This window comes from Pteronotus mesoamericanus, unplaced genomic scaffold (assembly GCF_021234165.1).
Source record: "Pteronotus mesoamericanus isolate MK-2021 breed Mesoamerican mustached bat unplaced genomic scaffold, CSHL_Meso_final contig_164, whole genome shotgun sequence".
In the NCBI taxonomy this organism is placed as follows: domain Eukaryota; kingdom Metazoa; phylum Chordata; class Mammalia; order Chiroptera; family Mormoopidae; genus Pteronotus; species Pteronotus mesoamericanus.
In genome coordinates this window covers 16811368-16836569 of record NW_026555065.1, presented here as the reverse complement: position 1 = coordinate 16836569, position 25202 = coordinate 16811368, and the positions used below count along the sequence as shown (strand labels likewise).

The following is a 25202-nucleotide window of genomic DNA, read 5'->3' as shown; positions in this document are numbered from 1 at the left end:
TGATAAAAGGACACACAAAGAAAAAAAATAAAAATAAAAATAGGTTGTGAAATATCAAACACTAAATTCTATGATCTCAACACATTCAATTGTTTTCTGTAAAAGAACTTGGAAAGAGATGTTTTTCATAAAGAGCCTAGAAGAAACGCCAAAGGAAATTATTGATCTTTCTGGAGTTTACAGGTATTGGTGTAGCAGAAATCCGTAAAAATCTGCGTGATGGACTTCTAAGAAGGCCAAATAAAAATCAGTCCTTAGTTTTGTCTGTTGCTTCTCAGCTGTTGCTGGCTCAGCTGTCTGGACACAGGGGGCAGAATCATGCCAAGAGTAAAGGTTCCTTATTTCTAGGAAAAAGTGGGCCAAACTGTTATTCCAGATCACCTGGGGATGATGTTTTCTTTCTGGGTCTTCCTCCTCCTTTTTCAGATGTGTGCCTTATATACCCCTATACATTGGTTCACCTTCCCTCTTCAGTTATTTAAGGTACTAAAAATGAATGTGAAAATACTTTTATTAAGTATGATTTTAAAAACATGCTGTCTTAAAACTCACCTTCTGTAAGAAAACTCAGTCAGTTCCAGTGTGATGGCTGCTGTGTCCTGGTTGGTGCCTGGGCCGTTGATGAGTAGGCTGGAGCTCAAAACCTCCCTCTCATCCCACAAAATGGGAGCCCTGTTTCTGTCTCTTGAGGCCATTCTGGAGCCACTATATATATCTTTATCCTTAAGTCTAAGATACATGACTTGACATTACTCAGTAATTCCCTTTGTTTTTGAATTTGTCATGGATAGAGCTCTACCTTCTAAGATATGAAATTTTCATTGGGTTAGCCTTGAACTTATTATTCTGCTTTGAGTAAAATGAAGCTTCTGCAGATACGAGGACAGCTGATACCTCATTTGAACCTTGTTGCCCCTTTGCTGGCTTGGATAGGAAAACATCTATCATCTTCATCTGCCTAAGAGGCCATAGTCTTACCATTCCTATCTTTTCTGTTGTCATTGTTGCTACTTTTGCTTTTGTTTTTACATTGTTAGGTTTCTGGGTAAGTAAATGTCTTTGTATACAAAAGCCACTTTTTAAATAGTTAAATCTGTTTTTTTTAAAAATTTGTTTTTTGTTTTGGTTAAGGTGGTCATTTCTGATATTGGTATGTTCCAGCTAATTGTGCCTCAGTAACAATTTCAAAGTTGCAGTGGCTTGACCCAACAAAAGTTTATTCCTTGACTACTCTGTGTGTCCAGCATGAGTCAGCAAATGGGTCTGTTCATCTGAGACACTGAGGGACCTAGGCTCAGGGGAGCTTCTTTATTTGTCCATAATCACTATGGCTGGAGGAAGGGAATGTTGTTAATTGCTTACTGGCTCTTAATATTGGCCAGAGTGAAACCATCGCTCCTTTCTCATTTCATTGGCTCAAGCAAGTCCTGTGGATGGGATGAACTACAAAGGGGGTGAGGAAGTGCAATCTGTCGTAATATGTGTAATAACTGGGACATTTGGGAGCCGCCATAATGACAACCACACTTCCCTGTGCTTTGTGACTGTGGGTCTCATCTCATCAAGTCTTGGTGATACCAGTGAGAACCAGCTTACTTTCTTGCATAAAAATATGAGGTAGAAATTTTTTTCCAGGTACCTGGGACAGTGAATATTGTTCTTGAGCAAATACAAAGTCGTTTTTCACTGAACAATTAGACATACTGTGGCCTCTTTTTATGTTGCCCGTTTCCCTCATACTGGCATTTAATCTGCACTGGTGAAAGCCTTCTTAGTCCTGGTGGCTTCTCATTTTCTTCCGTGGCTAGTAGATTTCACATGGTGTCTTTTCAGGAGACTATCATTCTAGAATCTTAGGGCATGGGCCAGGAAAACATTTCTTTCTGTTGGATCTTAGTTGTTCATTTTCTATGCCTTTGTCCTCTTTCAAAGCACCTAACTTCAAGTGGAACCATAATAATAAGAATTTCTAAATTAGAAACTGTGTACCTGTTATTGCCAACATGAGTTTCTTTTCAATTTGTCTCCACATGAGTTAAGAGAAAAGAGGAACTAAGCATGGATCTTGAGACTTTTAGTAGGTTATTTCTAAATACCAATAGTAATGACCACAAAAATTACTATCCATTGTATCTGTATGGACAGTCACAGTTTTAACTCCATGAGATCTCAGTTGGTCATTACTCTTGCTGTAGGTTTCCAGAAGAAAACATGACAGGGCACCACTCTACATTCAGGGAAGAGACGTTGCATGGTTTAAAAAAAAAAGTTGGAGGAAGGTGATTCCCTGTCTTGTCCTCCGGAGGGAATGTTTAGTGAGAGAGCCCACGAGAGTGAACACCCTTGGTCCATTAGGACCTCCAGTGTTGGGAAGCCTGTTTTGGTTAAGGACTGCTGATGCAACAGCAAAAAAGACCAGAGACCACCTACATAGGAGAGCAATATAATTTAGTCTTTTAATGAGAAACTGTAAAGTGTTCCAAGAACAAGGAATTCTACTTGATTAACACAAGAAATAGCAAGATATATGCTTCATAGAAATGAATGTATTTTACCTTGTAGGGGGAAAGGGACAGAGATGAAAGTCAAAAGGGAAAGAGTTACATGGACAAAGAAAAAGGGAAACCGAATCTGATAAAGGGGAGGACCTGAGGTGTATGCACTGCTTGTTTATGGAGAAGCACATTAACGCAAACAGAGAGAAACCGCAAGCAGACTCACCCCTGTGTGAATTCACTTCCCACCCCGGTCCCTGGAGAGCTGCTGGAACGTTTTTGTAGTCATGGGCTTCTGTGAAATCACAGCATCCTCGTTCATCTTTTCAGAGCATCACCAGTTACATTGTAAGCAGCTTGAGACTAGGGACATCTCATTAGATGTTTATGAAAGTGAAACATTTTTATCTTCCCTAGTAATAGACTGCATTTTGGAAAGTCCAGGTACAGTGTGGGTCTGCTGTCTTCAGCTCTTGCCGAGGAAAGGAAGACGAGGGCCATGCTTAGCACAGGAGTCAGAGCTTCCTCATGCCCGGTCCCCCCTTGTTCAGTGCCTGGGTCACTTCCTGGTCTGTCCAGTGCAGACCTTTCCAAAGCAGCGGCCTGGGTAACGTAGCTGGGTCTTTTTGCGTAGCAGATGACAGAGCTTCTCACTTGCTTAAACTATTGTTGTAATTTGATAAGCTAGTACCTTTTGAATATATTGGCAAGTTAATGATTAAGTAAATAAAAGTAAACTTGTATTTCTTTATTCATTAATGCTTGAGGGCAACAATTCAGATGCTATGTTAGTGACTGTGTGTGAGGGAGCGATCAGCTGGGGAGGCGTAATCCTTCCCCTGATTTACTTCTCATTTTGACGGAAGGCAACATTAAAATATTACTAACATGTTCTGATAGAAATACACTACTTATTCATCAGATAAGCACTGATTTTTCTTTTGCCTCTTCATCCTTTTTGTTCCTTTACATTCCTGCCCTCACCCCCTGTCCCCTGCCGCGCCCACCCCTGCCACCCTCTGAAATTCAATGAATAGGAGAGAGCAAAGATAAGGACATACCCTCTTATGTTAAAATACCAGGCCAGGCCCGCTCTGGGCAGGTGCGACCATTGTTTTCTATAGTCCTTCATCTGTCTCTGCATTGGCCAAGGCTCCTTCCCAACTGCCTGGGCTCCTTTTCAAATGACTTGAGATTGTCTGCTCTTTTTACTTTTTCCAAGAACAAAGTTTTAGAGAAGTTCTGGGGAGTAAATGGGAAAGTAGTTTCCTCAAGAAACAGGGAAACATAAACATGTGGCTCATCCAAGAGGCGGCTTCAGATTCTTTCTGTGCTGATGGGATGGGAGCGAGAAGATGATATTTATTGAGAACCTGATAAATTCAAGACTCTGTTAGGTCTTCAGGGGGCTATCAAGATGAAGTTGGCGTAGTCCCTGCCTTCCTAAAGCAGTGTGACAATTATAATTAGGAGGGAACACATAATAGATTGGAATGTTCTTGGAGAGCTTCATGGAAGAGGTGGCATTTGGGCTGACATCGAAAGAGATTCGGGATCGCAGAACGTGCCTGGGCAGGGTAGCAATGCTGGGCCTGCCCTCTCAGACAGCCAGGGACAGAGTCAGGCATCTGCAAGCAGGGGTGGCACCAACACACCGTAAGAGAGAGGAAAGGGTTAAGCACATTCAGAAGACTTGGTGTGTCCTGGACCTTCATTTATAAGAGAACGAAAAATATGCCAGCATTTGCAATCACCTATTGGGAATTCCACAATCAAAATGGTGATTGGGGAAGCTAATTATGGCAGCGGTATACAGGTTGGTTAAGGCGAGAGGAAGAGCAGTTAGAAGGCAGCAGCACAATTGTTCAGACAGGGGGTGATAAGAATTTGAACTAGAAAGGCAGAGTATAGAATGAAAAGTAAGGGAGTGATAGGCTCCACCTTGACATTTGAATGGCCCTGGTGTTAAGAGGAGCTGCGTGTATTGCCGGAGCATAAAATGCAGGTAAGAGTGACTACGGCAGCATGATACAAAGGTCTCAAGGTCAGGGGAGTAGAATTTATTATGACACAGACAATGCCGGCTCTTACTGCTCGTGGAAATCGGAGAAAGAGAAGCTCTAACCCTATGGGGCGCCATTACACTCCGTGGACAGGATGGCATTAGGCTGTGGATTTGAAAATATTCACAAGTGCCTCTTGGAATGTAGTTTTCCATGGACCAATGTGGTTTGTGCTGAAAGTGCACATATATATTTTTCATGAGTGGTTTTGCATGTAAAAGCAGTTAGCTAAAGATTTTTTCCCCTCTTAAATGTAAAATACTAATTTAATTTAGTCTTTGTAGCATGGGAATGGGATATTAATGTGGCTGAAAACAGTAGTTTATTTTTCATGGGTTTGACTGTTTCAGAAACTTCACATTTATGAAAAGTATTATTACTAGAAAAATAAATTTGAAACCATAGACCAACTTCAATGAGCATTGCATAGCGTTTTTCCACTCTATTTAAATAATCCAAAGATTCTGCGTCTCAGAGCAGGGACTTATTCTAACTTTGCTGCATAGGAAGACAGGGGGCTCCAGAGTGAATTCTGAAGTGGTTTCCCCATCTACCTCTGCATTGCTGTTCTTGGAAACCAACTCCTGCTCTAGCCCAGTGCAGCTTTCTGTTTGAGAGAAGTTGGCCAGTGGCGTGTAGTTACAGGATTGGGCAAAGACAGCTAAAACCACAACTGCTTTCAGCTCCTCACCTGAGCAGTGGGAAAGTATTTTGGGGTATGAGAGTCTCAAGAGATTAATTATACACTCACATGATAAAGATTTCGAACTCTCTCAGACTGGCATATTTATTTATTTTGTTTTTGATTAATTATCCTGGGATGAAGTCTTTATCCAAGTTAAGTCTGATTCCCAAAATATTTACTACTTGTTCATGAAAATCATGCTCTGCATTCCTCCATCCACACACAACCTTTTTGTAGTCTGGTGACGTGAAGCTGCCTGAAGAAACTCACTGTATTGAGAATGGGGGAGATGAAAGTCCAGCTCTACCTCTCAGTCCCCAGGCTGGGGAACCCCATTCTTTAAGAAGGGCATACACAGACTGATGTGTGTTCAGGGGAATCATCAGTGAAGGAGACTTGAAATCCAGTCATGCAAGGGGAGAGAGGAGAAGACTTAAATGCTAAATAGAATCGTGGTGCTTCATTGCTGCTGGGGGCAAGTGCCACATGGTCAGCTTCCTGGCACCCAGGCTGGTCTCCTAAGGAAATTGCCTGCCGTGTGCATGTTGGTGAGAGGGAGGGTCTTGCCTCTGATTTGCCTCTGATAGTGGAAGCTGAAGGGTGGGATTTGCCTTTCACAGGTCACTTGTCACCTGAGGTTGAGCAAGGGTCCTAGGCTTGTCCTGGTGTCCTGGCACATTCTATGTTTGGGGCTTTGAGTCTAATAGGCACAGGGTTTGTTGACGGTACAGTCCAGTGCCATTTCTAGATTTGTGGAGAGGTGTTGGCAGTGTTCCTCACTGCCTGCCTCCCTTGGCTTCTGACCCCTTCTTGCCTGGTTTTCTCACATTTTGATAGGGAATAGGAATACGTAATCTTCATAGACTGTGGGCTCTTTAATATCTTTATAATTCCTTTTTGATTAAGTTAACTTGTGTAGATATTTGTTGTTTGCAAACAAGAATCCTGACTGACATAATTGCTGTAATGGTTTCTTATTTCTAGCTGGAATTTTTAACCTGGATTCAAGGATAGCTTTACGAAGTCTGCGTACATGCTGTACTGTTCGTAGAATTTTGGACATTTGTGCATTCAGATGGGAGAGAGGGTCCATTTTTTTTTCAATCTTGGTTGAAGAAACTGAAGCTTTAAAAGTCCAAAAAATTGCTTAAGATCAAACAACTAGTAAGTTGCAGTTTCGGATTTGGGATGTCTGTTTGAAATTTCTCTTTTATTTGACTTTCAAAAGGTTCTATAATGCTAAAAAGGCTAAGAACCACTTATCTACAATGTAAACACCTTACTTCAAAGCCCCCAGGATCTGGCCTCTGCCTACCACTTCAGTTTTCTCTTTCACCACGTTTCCCATTACTTCTCTTCTTCATCTTCATCTCTTGCTCCAGTCCCATCCAGGTACTATGGGTTTTCTAAGAGCCTCTCATGGTTTTTAATCTCCATGTCTTTGCTCATGATGTTCCTTCTGCCTTAAGTTTCTGATCCTCTTCTTTGCCCCTTAACCTACCTTTTAATTGGTTTGCTGGACACCTGCTCATCTTTTAATAATCAGCTGGTGCCCCATCGCCTCAGCCTACCTATTTCAGGAATGCCAAAAGTCCATGTCAAGGTAGCAGCTGGTGTGATGTCTTTTTTGTTTTCTTGGGGCATTTTCTGCAGTCACTGCCCAGGCACATCTTTGTGGAGAAGTTAACCCCTCTGGGGGCAACACTCAAACAATAGGAATGTCATGGATAAACGTTCTTCCTTGGGTGGTCCAGTTCTGACGCACCTTCTATATGGTTCTTCACAGACACCGGAGCAGCGGGGCCTGGTGGTCCACAATGGGGAGCTGCTCAGTAAGCCCGCTTTCCTGGCTTTTCTCCTTTCCTGTCGCACTGCCCTTCCTTTTGTGCTCCAGCTTCCCGCAGCTACCTGCACTCAAGTCTTTGTCTGAGGCTCTGTTTTCAGGTTAACCCAGATTCTTGACTTTGTGCCTCCACCCTTTTTTTTCTTTTTCAGAGAAAATTTTCTTTTCTTTTTCTCTTTTCTTTTTTTAATTGTTTATGCTATTACAATTGCCCCGATTTTCCCCCCTTCTCATAGTCAATCACCACTCCGTTGTTCATATCCATGGGTGATGCATATAAATTCTTTGTCTAGTCTCTTCAGCCAGTCTCCCTCCTCCCCTCTTACAGATGTCAGTTTATTCCTTGTTTCTTTTTTTTTTGTTTTTAAAGATTTTATTTATTAACTTTTTTAGAGAGAGGGAGAAAGAGAGGGAGAGAAACATTGGTGTGTGGTTGCCTACGCATACTCCCTACTGGGGACCTGGCCTGCAACCCAGGCGTGTGCCCTGACTGGGAATCAAACAGGCAACCCTTTGGTTAGCAGGCTGGCACTCAATCCACTGAGCCACACCAGCCAGAGCTGTTCCTTGTTTCTGTGCCTCTGATTCTGTTTTGCTCATTAGTTTATTTTGTTCATTAGATTCCAGTTAAAAGAAGGATCATGAGGTATTTGTGTGCCTCCACTTTAGCTGTGAGGACCTGCCTTAGCATCTATTGCCCTTTATTATTCTTTAAAAATTTTTTGTTGTTGTTGTTCAAATACAGTTGTCTCCATTTTCCCACCACCACTTTCCCCTGCCCCACCCTCCTCCACCTCTGTCCCTCAATCCTTCCCCACTTTGGCTTTGTCCATGGGTCCTTCATACATGCTCCTTGATTTGACCCTTCCCCTTCTTTTCCCCATTACCTGCCTCCCTCCTTCCCTCTTGTTGTTTTCTTTTTTCTTTCAATGTTGCTGGTTACATTTTCCTTGCTTGTTTGTTTTGTTGATTAGGTTCCATTTATAGGTGAGATCATATGGTATTTGTCTTTCACCCCCTGGCTTATTTCACTTAGCTTAATGCTCTCCAGTTCCATTCATGTTGTCATGAAGGGTAGTTGCTCTTTCTTTCTCTCTGCTGCGTAGTATTCCATTGTGTAAATGTACCATAGGTTTTTTATCCACTCATTTACTGATGGGCGCTTAGGTTGCTTCCAACACTTGGCTATTGTAAAGTGTGCTGCTGTGAACATTGGGATGCATAGGTTCTTTTGAATTGGTGTTTTGGGATTCTTAGGGTATAATCCATTTTTATAGGGTATAATCCAAAAGGCAATTCCATTTTTAGCTTTTTGAGGAAACTCCAAACTGTTTTCCACAGTGGCTACACCAGTCTGCATTTCCACCAACAGTGTACTAACTGGGGTTATCTTTTCTCCACAACCCTGCCAGCACTTGTTTGTTGATTTGTTTATGATGGTCATTCTGACCGGTGTGAAATGGTATCTCATTGTGGTTTTAATTTGCATCTCTCTGATGGCCAGTGATGCTAAGCATCCTTTCCTATGTCTCTGGGTCCTGTTTATGTCCTCCTTGGAGAAGTGTCTGTTCAGGTCCTTTGCCCAGTTTTTAATTGGATTGTTTGTCTTCCTGGAGTGGAGTTTTGTGAGTTCTTCATATATTTTGGAGATCAAACCCCTGTCCGAGGTATCATTAGCAAATATATTTCAATATACAGTTGGTTCCCTTTTCATTTCGCTGATGTTTTCTTTAACTGTGCAGAAGCTTCTTATTTTGATGAAGACCCATTTGTTTATTCTTTCCTCTATGTCCCTTGCTCTAGGGGACATATCGGTGAAAATATTGCTCTGTGGGATATCTGAGAGTTACCCGCCTATGTTCTCCTCTAGGACTTTTATGGTTTTACGACTTATATTTAAGTCTTTTATCCATCTTGAGTTTATTTTTGTGTATGATGTAAGTTGGTGGTCGAATTTCATTTTTTGCATGCAGCTGTCCAGCTCTCCCAACACCATTTGTTGAAGAGGCTATTTTTATTCCATTTTATGCTTCTGCCCCCTTTGTTGAATATTAATTGACCATCGAGACATGGGTTTATTTCTGGGCTCTCTATTCTGTTCCATTGATCTGTGTGTCTGTTCTTGTGCCAGTACCAGACTGCTTGCCCTTCATTATTCTTATTTAACAATCTCTCTGGTAGATGATTACTTCATTTATTTTTAAAATTTTAAAATTTTCTTTTTTCATTATTGTAAGAACTCTTAATATGGGATCTATCCTCAACCGTTTTTAAGTGTACAATACAGTATTGTTGAGTACAGGCACAGTGTCGCACAGCGGATCTCTGGAGCTTATCCATCTTACTTGACTAAAACATTATGCCATTGAATAGTAACTCCCCATTTCTCCCTCCCCCAGCCCCTGGTGACCAACATGCCAGCCTTTGAGTGTATGGGTTTGACTATTTCAGCTCTCTCATAAAAATGGATTCATGAGTACTTGTCTTTATGTGTCTGGCTTATTTCACTTAGTATGATGTCCTCAAGGTCCATCCATGCTGTTACCTGTTGCCAAATTCCCTTCATTTTTAAGACTGAATAATACTTCATTGTATGTATATACAGCGTTTTCTTAAAGTTTTTTTAAATCTTGACTGAAGAAGCTGAAGCTTTAAGAGTTAAAACAACTTGCTTAAGATCAAACAACTAGTAAGTGGAGGTTAGGATTTGAGATGTCTTTTTGAATTCTATGCTTTTACACACAACGCTACCTAAATGGATAAAACAGTTAAATGAAGTGCTCAGTTTGTGAGTAATAGGTAAGGAGATGGCCTCTTTTCTTTCAGGTGAAGATGGGGGTGTCATCACTTGGGCACTACATTTTCTTTCTTTATTCCTCAGTCGATGGACATTTAGGTTGCTTCCACATCTTAGCTATTGTGAGTAGTGCTACAATGAATATGGGAGAGCTAATACTTCTTTGAGATCCTGATTTCAATTCTTTGGGTTATACTATACTCAGAATGATATTGCTGTATCATATGGTAGTTTTATTTAGTCATTTTTTTTTTGAGGAACCTCCATTTTGTTTTTCACATAGTGGCTGTTCCAATTTACATTCCCACCAATAGTGTGCAGAGGTTTCCATTTCTCTACACCCTTGACAACACTTGTCTTTTGTTAGACTATTACTTCTTGAGAGTAGAGACCTTATCTTATTCATTGTTTTTCCTTTAGTATTAAAACTGGCACATAATGAATCCCCATCTTCATGTGAAAAAACATAAGACAAGAGACCTTCCTTCAGATCACTCCAGGCCTGTCCTGTGTTTACATATATCTGAGGAATAGAACAAAGACTAAAGAGGTTATAAGAAGATAGACCTTTCAATACAGAGCTATCAATGCACCAGAGAGAGGTGACATTTGTTAGTCACAGGGGTTCATATTGGCGTGACAGCCTACTTGGTTTGCTAACTCTTGTCTCTCTAGCCAACAATTCTTGTACTACAGAGTTGTATGGAACAAGAGCCCACACTCAGATGCCTACAGGGACCAGGCAAGCATGTGAGCTAGTGAGGCAGGCGGGGCATCAGGGTGGTGGGAACTGCGGAAATGAGTGTGTGTGCCGTGTGTGAGGAGGGCAGCTGCCCTTCAGCTCCAGCTAACCATTGCTGTGCATGCTTCCATCCTGCCAGGCCTTTCCGTGTTTCAAGGGAAAGCAGAAATCCAGATTCTTATGTATCATTTAGCAAATGATATGTGAATCAGGAAGGCATCACTGTAGCTAGATATGGATCACAGGTTGTTAGTTTTCAACCTTTGTGCAGTGTGTGCATCAGAGGATGTTAAAAACCTCAGATGTGAGGACAGCTTGCTTGAGGGGCTGCCCCAGGTTCGGGTCAGTTTGCTCTCTTCAGGCCCATAAACACACTGTGCTGGTTCCCAGCCTGGGCCTTCCCCTGTCCTGCCTTTGCAGCAAGGAAGCTCTGTGGCACGGGCCTGTCTCCCGTGACACTTCTATTGTTCTTCTCCCCTCCAAACTCTGTCTCAGTGCGTGTTCAGCATTTCCAGCTCTTGGATATTTGCTACGTTTATTCACTCTCCAGTGGTCTCATAGTTTGTCTTATCTGTTTAACTGAGTTGCAAGTTCCTCAAAGCAGGGACTTCTATTCTCAACTTTTCCCTGTCTCTTGGAAGGTGGTCTGGGACACACGGCAGGAGCTCAGTAAGAACTAATGGCTGACTGTCCCGAGGTGACTATCATATGCGGTGCTTTTGGCACCACTCTTTGTAGAAGATGAGGTAATAATCAGGAGGCTATGAGCTCTTGAGTGCAGAATTTACGATTAAATCAGTGACATTTCCACTATCTATTGTTGATCTGCTGCTCTCAGTTTTTATGAGGAGAACGGTGCCAGCCACAGGCTCTTTCTCACTCTTCCCCACCAAAGATGCAACATAATAACCAATTGTTTGTGTCCTGGTTTAGACGCATTGATTAGAGAGGCATTCTGATCATAAACTAGTGAGTAGGCATCTTTTTATTACAAAGATCATCTAAAAGCAGAAAATATTTTAACTGGTTATGATTATCTATTTTCTGTTCCTTCCCTTTTATTTGAAACACATTTTGTTTGTTTTAGAAATCTCTTTTCTCCCACATCTGTGAAGCAAAATACAGTGTAAACAATTCTGTCATCTGTGATAATGGATATCAGGTACACTTTAGACGCTAGAGTTTACTAACTGTCTTCAAACTTTCTTTTAGCAAACTATTCCCAATTTTCTCGGTGGAGGTGCTAGCAAGCATAACTTGCCCAAATAGTAGGTCTTCTTCATTTGCCCTGTTGCATTTGTCCCAGAGGAGTTTATTTAGCCAATATTTGGCAGTTTTGTTACAAAGTCAAAGAGCTGAACGATTCATTCAATGAATATTTATTGAGTCCCATCTGTGTGCTGCAGATACAGTCATGAAGGGATTAGATAAGGTCCTTGATCTCCCAAGGCTTACCTTCCAGTGGTGAGAGAGAACCACAAGCCAATGAACAAAAGAACACACAAGAAAACTGGATGATGTTGAGTGCTGGGGGAATAAAACAGGGTGGGGAGAAAGTGCATGTCAGGAGTTATTCAAGACTGGAGTTGAGGGAAGGTCTCTTTGAAGTTGTTACATGGGAGACGTGAATGACAGGCAGGGCCAGCCTTGTCAAGATCGAGGGAAGAGCATCCCAGGACTGCAAAACAGCTGCTGTCATGGGCCTACGGCAGGAGTGCGGGCGCTGTGTGGAGGCACAGCGAGGAAGTCAGAGGGAAGGGAAATTTAGAGCTGGCAAACGGCATCGTTACACAAGTGAACTTAACAACTTTTACAGTTTAAATGTATATGGCCATGGTCATTTAGAGGTCAGAATCTGTATCATGATTTCAAGATTAGAATCAGTAATTATCTAAGACTCACCCTGGAGAATCAATGTTCTGAAGTCTATGTGATATGTCTTGCTTTGAATCCTCAGATGTTCATGGGTAGGATAGGACAGTAGCAGTATTTTAGCAAAATGGCACCTGATGTTACATTCTTAAGTTGAATTTGCCTTGGAAGAAATCACGTATGAATGAAGATAGTAAAAAAAAAAAAAAAACCCAAAAAACTTCCTTCATCTTTTAATATAATAATTCCTCTCAAGGATTATAAGGGTTTATATACAGATGGAGCATATGTTTTAAAATTAACTGGACAGGGAAGAAAGCTGTTATGGACAGTTTTAGAGTTTCTTGGGTTTTTGGGTATCTGCACAACAGAGACATGATGAGTTGCCAGCACATCACAAGCCAGACCCTGGATCCAGAAAGCATTTGTGATGTGCAGCCAACACAGAACTGCTTTTGTCCCAAAGGGTGGTCTCCAAATCTGCTGTAGCCCTTAGCAAGATTTTTATATCAGAATTGAAAACAGATGCCTCTCCTGCCCTTTCCCTTGTTGTCTGAGCTACTACCGTTCAGGGGTGTGAGCCATGGCGCTCTCTCACGCACCTTCAGAGCGCCGGGGAGAGTCCTCATTAGACATTCTGGTTCCGAAGTCTGGCTGTGAAACACCCTGCAATCGACAACAGGCACAGAAGGTGCCAGATATGTGAGGTTCTGATAATCTGCTTAGTGCCTTCTGAATGTTTCTTGTTGCAAATCAAGACGCCACGCCTAAGGTTTAATCTAAAAAACATCTGGACATTTTCTACTTTAGAATATTTAATCCTAAAGGACTATGTAATCCTAAAGGAAAACCAAAACATACTTTCCCTAATGGACTATATTGAGTTTTATTACAGGATATGGTCCTAAAATGTTTTTATAGTATATGATATGACATTGAAAAAACCTAGAGTATCGAAAAGCACTTTAAATTCTTGATTAAAAGAGACTTACTAGACCTAAGAGAATATAATGTGTAGACTTTGTTTGGATCGGTGTAAATCAACTGACATTTAAATGACAACTAGGAAATTTAAATATGGACTTAATATGAGATGATATTAAGGAATAATTTGTAGTTTTGTTAGATGTGATGATGATAGGAGGCTATGTAAGAAAATATCCTTATTATTATAGACATGCACACTCAAATGTGTAGGGAGGCAATGTCACATCAATAATTTATTTTAAAACACTTAAGTAAAATATCAATTGAAGCAAATATAGCTAAATGTTAATTGTTCTATTTAGGTAATAGTCTCTTGGGGTTTGCTATATACAATATTTTCTCTCCTGTGTATTTGAAAATTTTTATAATTCAAACTTTTAAACAAAGCGTTTGCAAGTTGACCACGGTACAGTGATTCATCAGCTAAACAGCACTGCTTTAAGGCTGTGGTGGATGTTGCTTTATTGTACCTTTTGTGCTGTGGTTGTATGTAGCAGAGGACCTGGAAACAAGATAATTTCTTCATTAATGGGACAGTACAATAAAAATGAACTATTAATCTCCCCTTACCCTCACCCCCACACTCTGATGTGTAACTGGGCCTATGACTATGGGAGGTGAAGTAGTTCAGAAGTAAAAGTGAACACGTGGAATCCAAAAGCCAGTATTTTTTTCATTCTGGAATGTCAAGCTTTTTAATTATTTATTTATTTATTTTATAAATCATGTTTATTCTATTACAGTTGTCTCAATTTTTCACTCTTTACACCCCTCCACCCATCCCACCCCCAACCCCCACTCCCACAGTCAATTTCCACTCTGTTGTCCATGTCCATGGGTCATTCATACATGTTCTTTGTCCAGTCCCTTCCCCTTCTTTCCACCATTGTCCTCTTTCCCCATCCCCTCTGGTCACTTTCAGTCTGCTCTGTGTTTCCATGCCTGTGGTTTATTTTTTTTGTTAGTTTATTTTGTTGAATAGAGTCCACTTATAGGTGAGATCATATGGTATTTGTCTTTCATCAACTGGCTTATTTCACTTAGCTTAATAATCTCCAGTTCCATTCATGTTGTCGCAAAAGGTAGGAGTTCTTTCTTTCCTCCTTCCCTTCCTCCCTCCCTCCCTCCCTCCCTCTTTCTTTCTTTCTTTCATGCAGATTGATTTTCTTTTTTTAAAATGTCTAAGTTAATTATAAATTTAAAAAAATTTTAAACCATTATAAAGTCTCAGCAATTAAACCAACATGACACCAGCACAGAAATAATCAAGTAGATCAATGAAATATAATGAGCATTCTAGAGGCAAACATATATATCTGTCTAACAATGTAATATATGATTAAGTTGATATTTCAAATCAATGGGTAAAATAAGGCTTATTCAACAAATAAGGTGCATGGACCACTCTTACTTGAAATAAAACAAATATAGAGCCTTATTTCACACATTATACAAGAAATATTCAGGTGAGTTAAAAATCAGTATGTAGAATCTAAGGAGTTTTAGGAGAAAATACAAACTAATATTTTTCTTACCCTGAAATAACATATTCAAACCCAGAAGCTATAAAGTAACATATTGATAATATGACTATATTAGACATTTAAGACTGTACAGTAATATACTTATTAAAAAAGTTAAAGGACAGGTAATAGAATAGGAAAGAATTTGCAACACATCTATAAAAGGGTTAATGGTTTGTTTTGTTTTTTTTAGAGGAAAAATTATACAAAAATTTAATCAAGAAAATGAATAAAGAATACCAAAAAGTCATGTAAAGCTTTGTAAAAATAATAGAAATGGGCAAGAAATATGCAAAAACAGGTTTAGTTTCAACAAATAATAAAGGAACAATTAAAATAACACATCATTGTCACAATCAGATTAATACATATTAAAAAATATTGGTAATATCAAGTATTGGTAACTGTGAAAGGAACTGGGTATTCATAGACTCTTTTTAAAGCAGTCCCTTTAGCATATTTTATAGTGCTGGTTTGGTGGAGGTGTATTCTTTTGGCCTTCTTTTGTCTGGGAAATTCCTTATTTTGCCTTCCATTTTAATTGAGAGCTTTGCTGGGTAGAGCAGTCTTGGTTGCAGGCCTTTGCTTTTCATTACTTGGAATATTTCTTGCCATTCCCTTCTAGCTTGTAGTGTTTCTGTTCAGAAGTCATCGGCTAGCCGTATCAGGGCTCTCTTGTATGTTACTACCTCTTTCTCCCTTGCTGCCTCTAGGAATCTCTGTTTGTCTTTGATATTTGCCATTTTAATGGTGATGTGTCTTGGAGTGTCATTGGCTTCCTCTTGAGTGGGACCTTCTGTGCTTCCTAGACTTGTGTGACTTTTTCTCTCCTCCAATTAGGGAAGTTTTCCATCATGACTTTTTCAAACAGGTTCTCTATCCTTTCCTCATCCTCTTCTCCTGGTATCCCTATTACACGGATATTATTACATTTTAGGTTGTCCCGCATTTCCCTCAATGCCTCTTCATTCCTTTTGAGTCTTTTTTCAGTTTCTTGTTCTTTCTGGGAGCTTTTTTTCTACCTTGTCCTCCAGCTCACTAATTTGATCCTCAGCTTCATCTAGCCTGCTTTTGATTCCTTCTACTGTGTTCTTCAATTCAGAAACTGTATTCTTCATTTCCTCTTGTCTCTTATTGATAGTTTCTATGTCCTTTTTCATGTTGAGATAGTTTGTAGTAAGTTCTCTGTAGTTACCCTGTAGTTTTTTGTAATTCTCTCTGAGCTCACTGAACTCACCGAGCTGCCTTAGAACCATTGTTTTGAACTCATATCTGATAGTTTACTTGCTTCTATTTCATTTAGTTCTCTTTCTGGGGATTCCTCCTTTCCTCTCAAGTCGGGGGTATTTCCTTGTCTTCCCATTATTTGTGAGACTTATCTTATTTAGTTCTACTTCTTAAACTGATCTGTCTTGATTTCCAGACTTTGTGGCGTGAACTTCTGTGGTAGGAGACCGGTGTTTATACTTTCTGGATGTGCCTCTGATGATGTCAGATGTTGCCCCTGTCTGACTTTAGGCAGTCTATTCGAGACTTCCAGGAATCTACTGTCTGTGGCTGTCTCCTTCAGCTGTTAATCTAGTCACTCTGCACTCAGCAGGCCGCCTTAGACAGCTGAGAGTGGGGCGGAGTCCCTCCTGGGGGCAGGGTTGTTGGATCCTCTCATGCTGCTGCCATATGGGGGAGGAGTCCACACTGGGATCCCTCTGGCTACTGTCTTCATTCTCTCCCCAAAGCCTCTGTCCCCAGTCTCTCCTCAAGTGTCCCCAGACCTCTCTGCGCCCCCTTTAGCAAAGGATCTACTATCTGTGGCTGCCACTCTGCACTCAGCAGGCAGCTTAGACAGCACAAGGTGGGGTGGAATCCCACCTGGGGCGGGGCTATTGGGTCCTCTGGTGTGGTGCCACTCAGGGGGAGTGCTCCCTGCCTGAGCAAGATGGCTGCTGCCACATGGGGGATGAGTCAGTACCGAGATCCCACTGGCTCCTCTCTCAGTTCTCTCCCCAAAGCTTCCTTCCCCAGTCTCTCCTCAAGGTCTCTAACCCACTCTGCTCTCACCTTTGCCAGAGACCGTGGTAAGTGGCTGCAAATAAAAACTTATGCATTGGCCCTTTAAATGGTTCTTTGCGTCTCCAGCCACCAGTCTCTGGCAGAGAACAACCCTGCCACTTTTTGCAGCTGGGTGTTTTCTGTGTACTTTTTGGGCTTTGGTGCCGTAGGCTAGAGATCCCTGCTTTTGGTTTAGACCCCGCTCTTCTCAGGGGGATTCAACTGGCCGTTTCAATATCCTTCTGGTGCTGCCACTCGTGGGCACCCCACCTGCCTTCTCCAGTCTCTACCGCACTCCTTACCAGTTAGATTGTGCTAAAGCAGATTCCTCTGTCTCCAAGGTTACAAGGCTCCTCTCTCGCTATTGTTCAGTTGTTTGTTCCAGGTGATTTCTCCACAATTAGTTGTACTTCCAGGTTGGTCCTGGGAGTAGGTCAGTGTGACTTCCACTTACTCCTCCGCCATCTTGATTCTTCTCTCAACCTCTTTTTAATTATAGCTGACACACAATATTATATTAGTTTCAGGTGTAGAACATAGTGAAATTTGACATTTATATACCTTACAAAGTGATCACCATGAAAAGTCCAGTATTTATCTGTCACAGTGCAAAGCTATTGTGATGTTATTGACTATATTCTCTATGGTGTACTTTAGACCCCCATGACTTATTTATAAGTTTGTACCTCTTAATTCCCTTCACCTTTTTACTCATCACCCCCCTACTCCAGCCCTCTGGCAACTATCAGTTTTTCTGTATCTATGAGTTTGTTTGTTTTGTTAGTTCATTTGTTTAGTTTTTTAGATTCCACATATAAGTGAAATGATACAGTATTTGTCTCTCCATGATTTATTTAATGTAGTATTATACTCTCTAGGTATATCCATATTGTTGGAAATTGCAAAATTTCATTCTTTTTCATGGCTGAATAACGTTCCAGTGTGTGTGCACACACATCCATTCCTTCTGTATCCACTCATCTAGTGATTAACACCTAGGTTGCTTCCATGTGATGGCTATTGTAAATAATGCTGCAATGAACACAGCTAGTATTTTGAACATCTTGTTTAAACCTCAATTTAAAAGAATAATCTTTTTCTACTTTTAGTACAATTTTGTATTGGTTTCAAGTGTACAGTATACTGGTTAGACAATCTATACTTTACAAAGTGATCCCCCCTGATAGTTCCAGTACCCAACTGGCACCATATATAGTTATTACAATGTTATTGAGTGTTTTCCCTCTGAAATTGGACAATTAGATATGAATTTGTGTCATTTTTGTACTTTGCATCCCATGACTATTTCGTAACTACAGCCTGTATTTCTTAATCTATTCACCTCTTTCACCCAGTCCCCCGATCCCCTCCTCTCTGGCAACCACCAGTCTACTCTCTGTGTCTGTGAGTCTTTTCAATTTCGTTTGAAAAGAAGAAAAATCTTAAAGTATAATCACCAAAGTTATTTTTCTTCCTTTTAAAATGTATGTCTTACAACCTGGATTATATTAACATATATAAAATTATTGGCACTGTCTTAGTCACCTACATGCCAATCAAGGGGTCTTTTTCTTTCTGTATTCAGAGATTTTGAGAGATTATTGTTAAATCTATCTGTGCTTTTTCTTCAGATAATGGTAAATGCCAGTATTGGGTATTGATAAGACTTTTTTACCTTGGGATATTTTGATACCCAGATCTTAAATATTTCCACTTCCATTGAATTTGTTGATGGAGATAAATTCACACTACAGTGTGGGCTGGTTCACATCACCTGGCTACTGAGAGCAAAATGTGTTGTGTTTTTATTCCCAACTGCATTTAACTTGCAAATTCTCTTTTTTCTTATTTTTCCTCCATAACTGGTGTCAGGAGTTGCAGATTCAATATCAAAGAGAATCTTGCTGTCGCCTTTTCTCAGCACCAGTAAGCTGTTGAGTACTGACCCTTATTTTTTTTAAATAACAGTGACTATATGGAGCTACGTTGATTTTGAACTTGGGTTAAAAATCAACTCCTCGTCATATCATCACCAACAGTAGACACCCATTAGAGCTCCTGTTGTGTAAGCCACTGTCGAAGGTGCTGTGGGGTGAAAGGTTGTAGTAGTGGCATGCGTAGTAGTGGCAAATACCAGAAGACCAAGTTTCTGTCTTCAGCAGTTGGTAAACTTTGCAGAGAGGAAGAACAATTACTGTGGAAATTATATGATAAGCACCCAAATAAGTGTCCTGCGGTGCTAGTGGTTGTTATCATTTTGGTCCATCATGGCTTCAGGGGGCATATAAAATTTAAACTGAACCTTCAGAAAGAGGTAAAATTTTGACATGGAGAGAAAGGACCAGAAACTATTTATGTGGACTGGTGAGTATACCCAGAAGCAAGGAGTGTTTGGGTAACTGTGTATAGGTGAGTTTGGCTGAAGGGAAGACTATTGGAACTGAGCATGATGAGTGCAGGAATTTGGATTATGGTAAAAACTGGGGAGGTAGTAAAGGTTTGGGGTAGGAACATGAGTAAGGATGTGCGTTAGGAGCTTACTCTGACAGTGTTGACCTCAAGGGAGGCTGCAGGGAGAAGAGATTGATAGGAATATCAGTTGGGAAATCACTGCAAAATAGTTAATTGGAACAGGAATAAAAGTATAAATTGGGATAATGGCAGTGGGAATAGAAGGGAGGGATGATTACAAAACACACTGTAAAAACACAATTAGATCTGGTGACAGAATTTAGGTCCTCTTTGAAAGAGAGTTGGACAATTCACATGAATTTGTGTCATTTTATTGATGCAAACAGTCAACTGTAAGTTTAATATATCTACTAAGACTCAGTTGAGAAACTTTGAAAGAAACTTTTAATTCTTTATTAATTTATAGGAAATCTAGCCCCACATTTATAATTACTAAACCTTTACACAAATTCTATGAATCGCTATTCATTTCCTCTAGCCTTTGCTGCCTTTTTATCCACCATCAAGAGTTAGGAAGACAGTACTGTGGAGGGGGAAAAGGTGGCCTGGGACTTTAATAGAAGCTATTGGTTCACCAGTGGAATGGAAAAAATGCTTCTGAAAAAGCAGTGATGTTTAGGGAAGAGGAACCGGGAATAACAAGTACATAGTGACGGGCTCAGGGGACAAGAAGGCCACTGTGTATGAGGTGGTCTACTGAGAGAACTCCCTGTACCCCTGGCCCTAGTCCTGGGGGGGTAGGGCATGCAGAACAGAGACCCCAACACCCCCACATCTCGTCTGCTCTCTGGCCAACCCCCTTGCACCTCCCCTGCTGGACGCAGGGCTGCATAGGCAGAGAGACTTTGGGAAAATAAATGTATTTATCACAGTTTAAAAAAAAAAAAAAGCCTCCACTGGAGGCTAAGGCTGGAGGAGAGTCGTGTGGAAAGGCTGCCCCTCTGAGGAGGCACAGAGCTTTCTCCAGGTGGCTCTTGCCGATCTTCCTTTCTCCAGTCTAGATGGTGAGGGAACCCCTTGGTGGACTTCATACAGGTCAACCTTCTGGGGCAGATAGCGGGCTGGGAGTTCTACTCCCTAGGAAGAGCAGGGAGTAGAACTGGGGTTGCAAACAAAAGGTAACAGTCACAGTTAGCATCCTCTTTATAAGACAGAACAATATAGTTGAAGGCTTGTAGGTTCTTCATAGAATCATACAATGTTAGAGCTGCACTTAAAAAGAGATGAATTTAGACTATAAAGAATTCTTTCAGTGAAAGAGAGACCCATTTAAAATCTAAGGTATTGATAATGAAGACAGAAATGGAAGACCTTAATAACTACTTTTCTTTGCACTGGGTTGTCTGGCAACTCTTTCTAACCTTGTTCCCCATCCTTGTTCTTCCTAAGTGCTCATCTTCAAACTGTACCAGCGGGCAAAGCATGTGTTCAGCGAGGCTGCGCGAGTGCTCCAGTTTAAAAGGGTCTGTGAAGAAGCACCTGAAAACACAGTCAAGCTGCTGGGGGAGCTCATGAACCAGAGCCATGTGAGCTGCCGGGACCTGTATGAGTGCAGCTGCCCGGAGCTGGATCAGCTGGTAGACACCTGTCGGTGAGGCTGAGATAGCAGCATGGCAGGGTTGGGGAGTGCTGCCAAAGGAATTATTTAAATTAATGGAAAAAATGTAACATTTTCATAACCTTCTAAGTGAAAGAAGATCCTTCCTATATGAGGAGTTGTCTGATATAGAGCTGACCTTGTTCCTTCCTAAATGTCTGTATGAGGCTCCAGGTTTGGAGTCAGTTCTTCACAACATTGTAAGGAAGACTTTTCCATCTTTGGATGATCAGGCAGTTCAGGGAACTTTTCTCAGACGTGGACCCTGTTGTTACGTTCTCATATTGTGACCAATGCTGTCCACCACACTGCGGCTCTGCTCGCATGTCCTGTTTGGTGTCTGAAGGTTAGTTGTTTTATTCAAAAGAAGGGAGAAAACCGAAAGAGAGCCTCAAGCCTGCTAGGAGTGGAGGGGAGTAGGGGGACATGGCTGGAGGAATTAATTCAGAGAGCTAGCATTTCCTGCCTTTCCAGTTTGTTAGGCAATTTGAGGAAATAAGGACTGAAGAGAGCCCAGTTTATAAATGGTTGGTTGAGACAGAAGTATAAAGAGGGAAACTTTCACAAAGCCTGAGAACAACTCCCTCGTGATCACTAGTGATTGGGGGCGGGGTCAGAGAGTAGAAGGGTCCCTTTACCCCGGAGGGCTCTCGGTGACCTTGGGAGAACTGAAAGGGAAATTGGGCAAACTCTCAAATGGCTAGATGTTATTTCCACTGTGAGAAGATTATACATACATGAAAATGAGAATTGTCTGCAATTAGTAATGAAAATATAATTTACCACTTGGCGCCTATGGCTTGCCTCACTCATTGCCACACTCTCAGCCTGAAGAGTTTTAACCACGTAGCTTCAATTATCACAGATGGCATGTGTAACCCAATTTGTCAAGAGACTTGAACACAGCATTGATGACAATGCTGTTGTCGTCAATGTTTGCTAACTCATTGCCAAAAACCCTTCCAGAACTTGTTTCATTGTAAGTGCTCTTTTCAGAAAATATCAAGGGCCCAGTAAATGGAAGGAAACAAATATTGTTCATTTCTGTACATAAGAGGAAGTGGAATGATTTATGCATAATCAGGAAGAAGCATCTTTGCCGGGAAGGTAGCCAGGTAGTTCGAGTCCCACCTGAAGAGCAGTAGAAAGGCATTCGCTAGCTTCCTGCAATTTACTAAGAAACTTTTTCTTCCTGGGATGGTCCACCAGCTATGGCTTTCATAGGGAAAGAGGGAAATGACAATTAAATAGAAGTCAAGTGGTAGTGGTAAGTGTTATGGAAAAAAAAAAAAAGTAGAAGGTATAGAGGGTACCAGGGTCAAGTGGGAAATCTTTATATGGAGTGGCTGAAGGAGGTCTCTGTGACGAGATTGTATTTGAACAGAGACCTGAAGGAAGTGAAGAAATAGCACAACGAGGAGATAGGTCCTGAGGTGGGTATGTAGCTGTCACATGTGAGGAACAGCAGGAAGACCAGTGTGGTTGGAGGGCAGCAAAAGCAGGAGAGAGTAGTAGGTGATGAAGTAAGAGGGTGGTAGGAGCCGTACGCCAGGGGCCTGGCGGGCCATTGGAAGACCTCTGGCTTGCAGTGGAGAAAGACGGGAATGGAAGTGCTAAAGGGCCCTATGCAGAACGCCCTGAAGGAAGATGCAGGACAGTTGCTGTGTGGGTGAAAGAGAGGAATCAAGATGACCCCTGGGTTTTGGGCCTGAGAACATTTTCTTGTTTTTGTAAAAGCCACATTTTTGAAAGTCGGACTTCATGTTTCTCGGTCAGAATTATCTTAGAGTTCCGTCAGATCCGAGAGCAGAAGATTGAGGTGGCACTAAGAGGTTAAGTGTTTTGAACAAGTTAACCTAATCAGTCAGTAGAAGAGGGGAGCTGAAATGGGTTTGGGGAGCATTGCCAAAGATAATCTTAAGATTTCCCTTCCTGGTCCACAGTGGCACTTTAAACTTCCTTTACTTTTCCTGAAGGCCTGCTTGGAAACTATTTGCATGAAAAGACAACTAATTGATTAAGTGAATGAAGAATTCTTATGCCTACAATACTCAGGACACTACTTACAAGCTAAAATCTTAAAGTGATAGGAGCTAGGCTGCATGGAAAGGTGTCTCTAGGTAGTTAGCCTATAGGAACTTATAGAAGCCAACTTACGGGAGAGGAAGAAAAGGTAGAGATCAGCAGTACTTTCTGTTTTTCAGTGGAGCCTTTTACTGTTATTCAAGAGAAAGTAAGCTGAGGACCCAAAGAAAGGGCCAGGGAGGGAGAAGGAAACTATACTCCTGCAGTGAGGCTGTATATTTATTTTTTAACTTAATTAATGTTAGAAAACCTCAATTATGTGAAACAAAGTATAATAATGAAGGAAAAAGATGAAGCTTGCCCAATTATAACTCTTTTTTAATGAAGATGTATATTTTAAGAAATCACTAAATTTTAAAGTAAGATTTACTGAAGAACACAAGAGAGTTTTGAAACCAAGTCAATTGTGTGTGAGACAGCTCATTTGTTATTGGTTTCCCTGGTTTTACTTAAGAAAAAATAGTGAAGGCCTTTACTTCCGCTCTGACACTTGTTGAAATAAGAGAGGACTCAGTGCTGCATTATTGCCCAAGCTGTTAATAGACCAACAAAGGTTACAAAAGTGAATTTCCTGTCTTCCTCAGAAGTATTTCCACTACTTTATTCCATGGCCGGGCTGCTCAGCCCCTCACACCCATTCTCCTGACTGGATCCGAATGGAGAGGAATGCAGTGCACACCCACGTTGCTCTGCTTGTTTCCCGATGATCGTAGGTGCTAATCTGCACACACTGCTAAGGAGAAGGGAAAGAGCCATTTCAGCTGCCCTTGGGGCTCACTGCTATTTGGGCTGCTGTTTTCCACTTACTGTTCCCTTACCTGCCAGATATCTCTATAGACGATATATATCTATATCTATATCTAGATATAGATATATATCGTCTATCCAGAAGTTATCCAGCCATGTAATATGAAAAACAGACATTTATTGAAGAAGATACAAGATACAAGAAACATTGTACATAGGACAATGCTGCCTCAGGCCCCTTCAAAGTAGGCACTTTGGGACCTCACACAGTCCTCCCAATTGCCATCAGCTGCCGCATTGTATTTTCTTCTCATTGATAGTCTGAAATCTCTTCCCTTTCAAAGGTGATTTTAGTTTTGGGAAAAGCAGAAGTCACAGGGCACCAAATCTGGGCTGTAGGGGCCCCGAGTCACTCGGGTGATTTGGTGTTTTGCCAAAAAACTGCTTGAGACGCGATGCATGAGTGGGCATGTTGTCATGATGAAGCTGCCAATCACCGGTTGCCCATAGCTGTGGTCTTTTGAGTCATCTGAATAGTTTGTGTAGAGGAACATTCAAGCCTAATGCAAAATTTGATGCAGACTCATTGCTCTACTTGCTCAGTCATTTTGAATATGATGGCCACATAGTACACAGGCTCACTCAAGGGTGTCTACTGCCCCCACTGGCTAGTACAGTGAAGCTGTCATTGTTCACACAAGCACATTCCAGTCCACTCTCCTTGGCTGCCAGGTTACATTGATGTCATGCAAACTATTCTTGTTATATTAACAATGGCTGGACTTTTTCCGGATAGATTCCTGTATGACATACTAGAACAACACCAACTGATCTTCAATGCCCTTAAGTGGCTTATGTTTCTAAAACAGACTTGAAGTCATATTTTCTTATACTCTTTCATTTGAACAGCATCTCTGAATCATGGAACTCTGTGGTTCTAAAGCAGTCTGAAAGTGTTTCTAATGTGGCTGTAAAAATAATAGAAATTGTTCTGGAAGGTCTGGTTTCTGAGATTCTCGTCAGAAAATTTTAGCCTTCAGAGCAGAAGCTAGAAGTCTGTCCAGGTAAAGAATATTTACTGACTACTTATATTTATATTATATTAATATATATATTATCTTACGTATACTGTATTTTGCCATGTGTAATGTGCACTGTTTTTGCCAAAATATTTTTTATTTTTCTTATTTTTTTAAAATATATTTTATTGATTATGCTATTACAGTTGTACCATTTTTTTCTCCC

General features: G+C 41.0%; 1 protein-coding gene across 2 annotated transcripts in view; it reads left to right on the top strand.

The window, feature by feature from the left end:
* GALK2 (galactokinase 2) overlaps positions 1–25202 on the top strand; it is a 117340-nt gene that overhangs the window by 86650 nt on the left and 5488 nt on the right. For both annotated transcript variants that reach the window (XM_054565446.1, XM_054565447.1), the window contains exon 9: positions 20918–21119. In XM_054565446.1, the coding sequence (XP_054421421.1) occupies positions 20918–21119 (202 nt within the window). The remainder of the gene's footprint in view (positions 1–20917; positions 21120–25202) is intronic.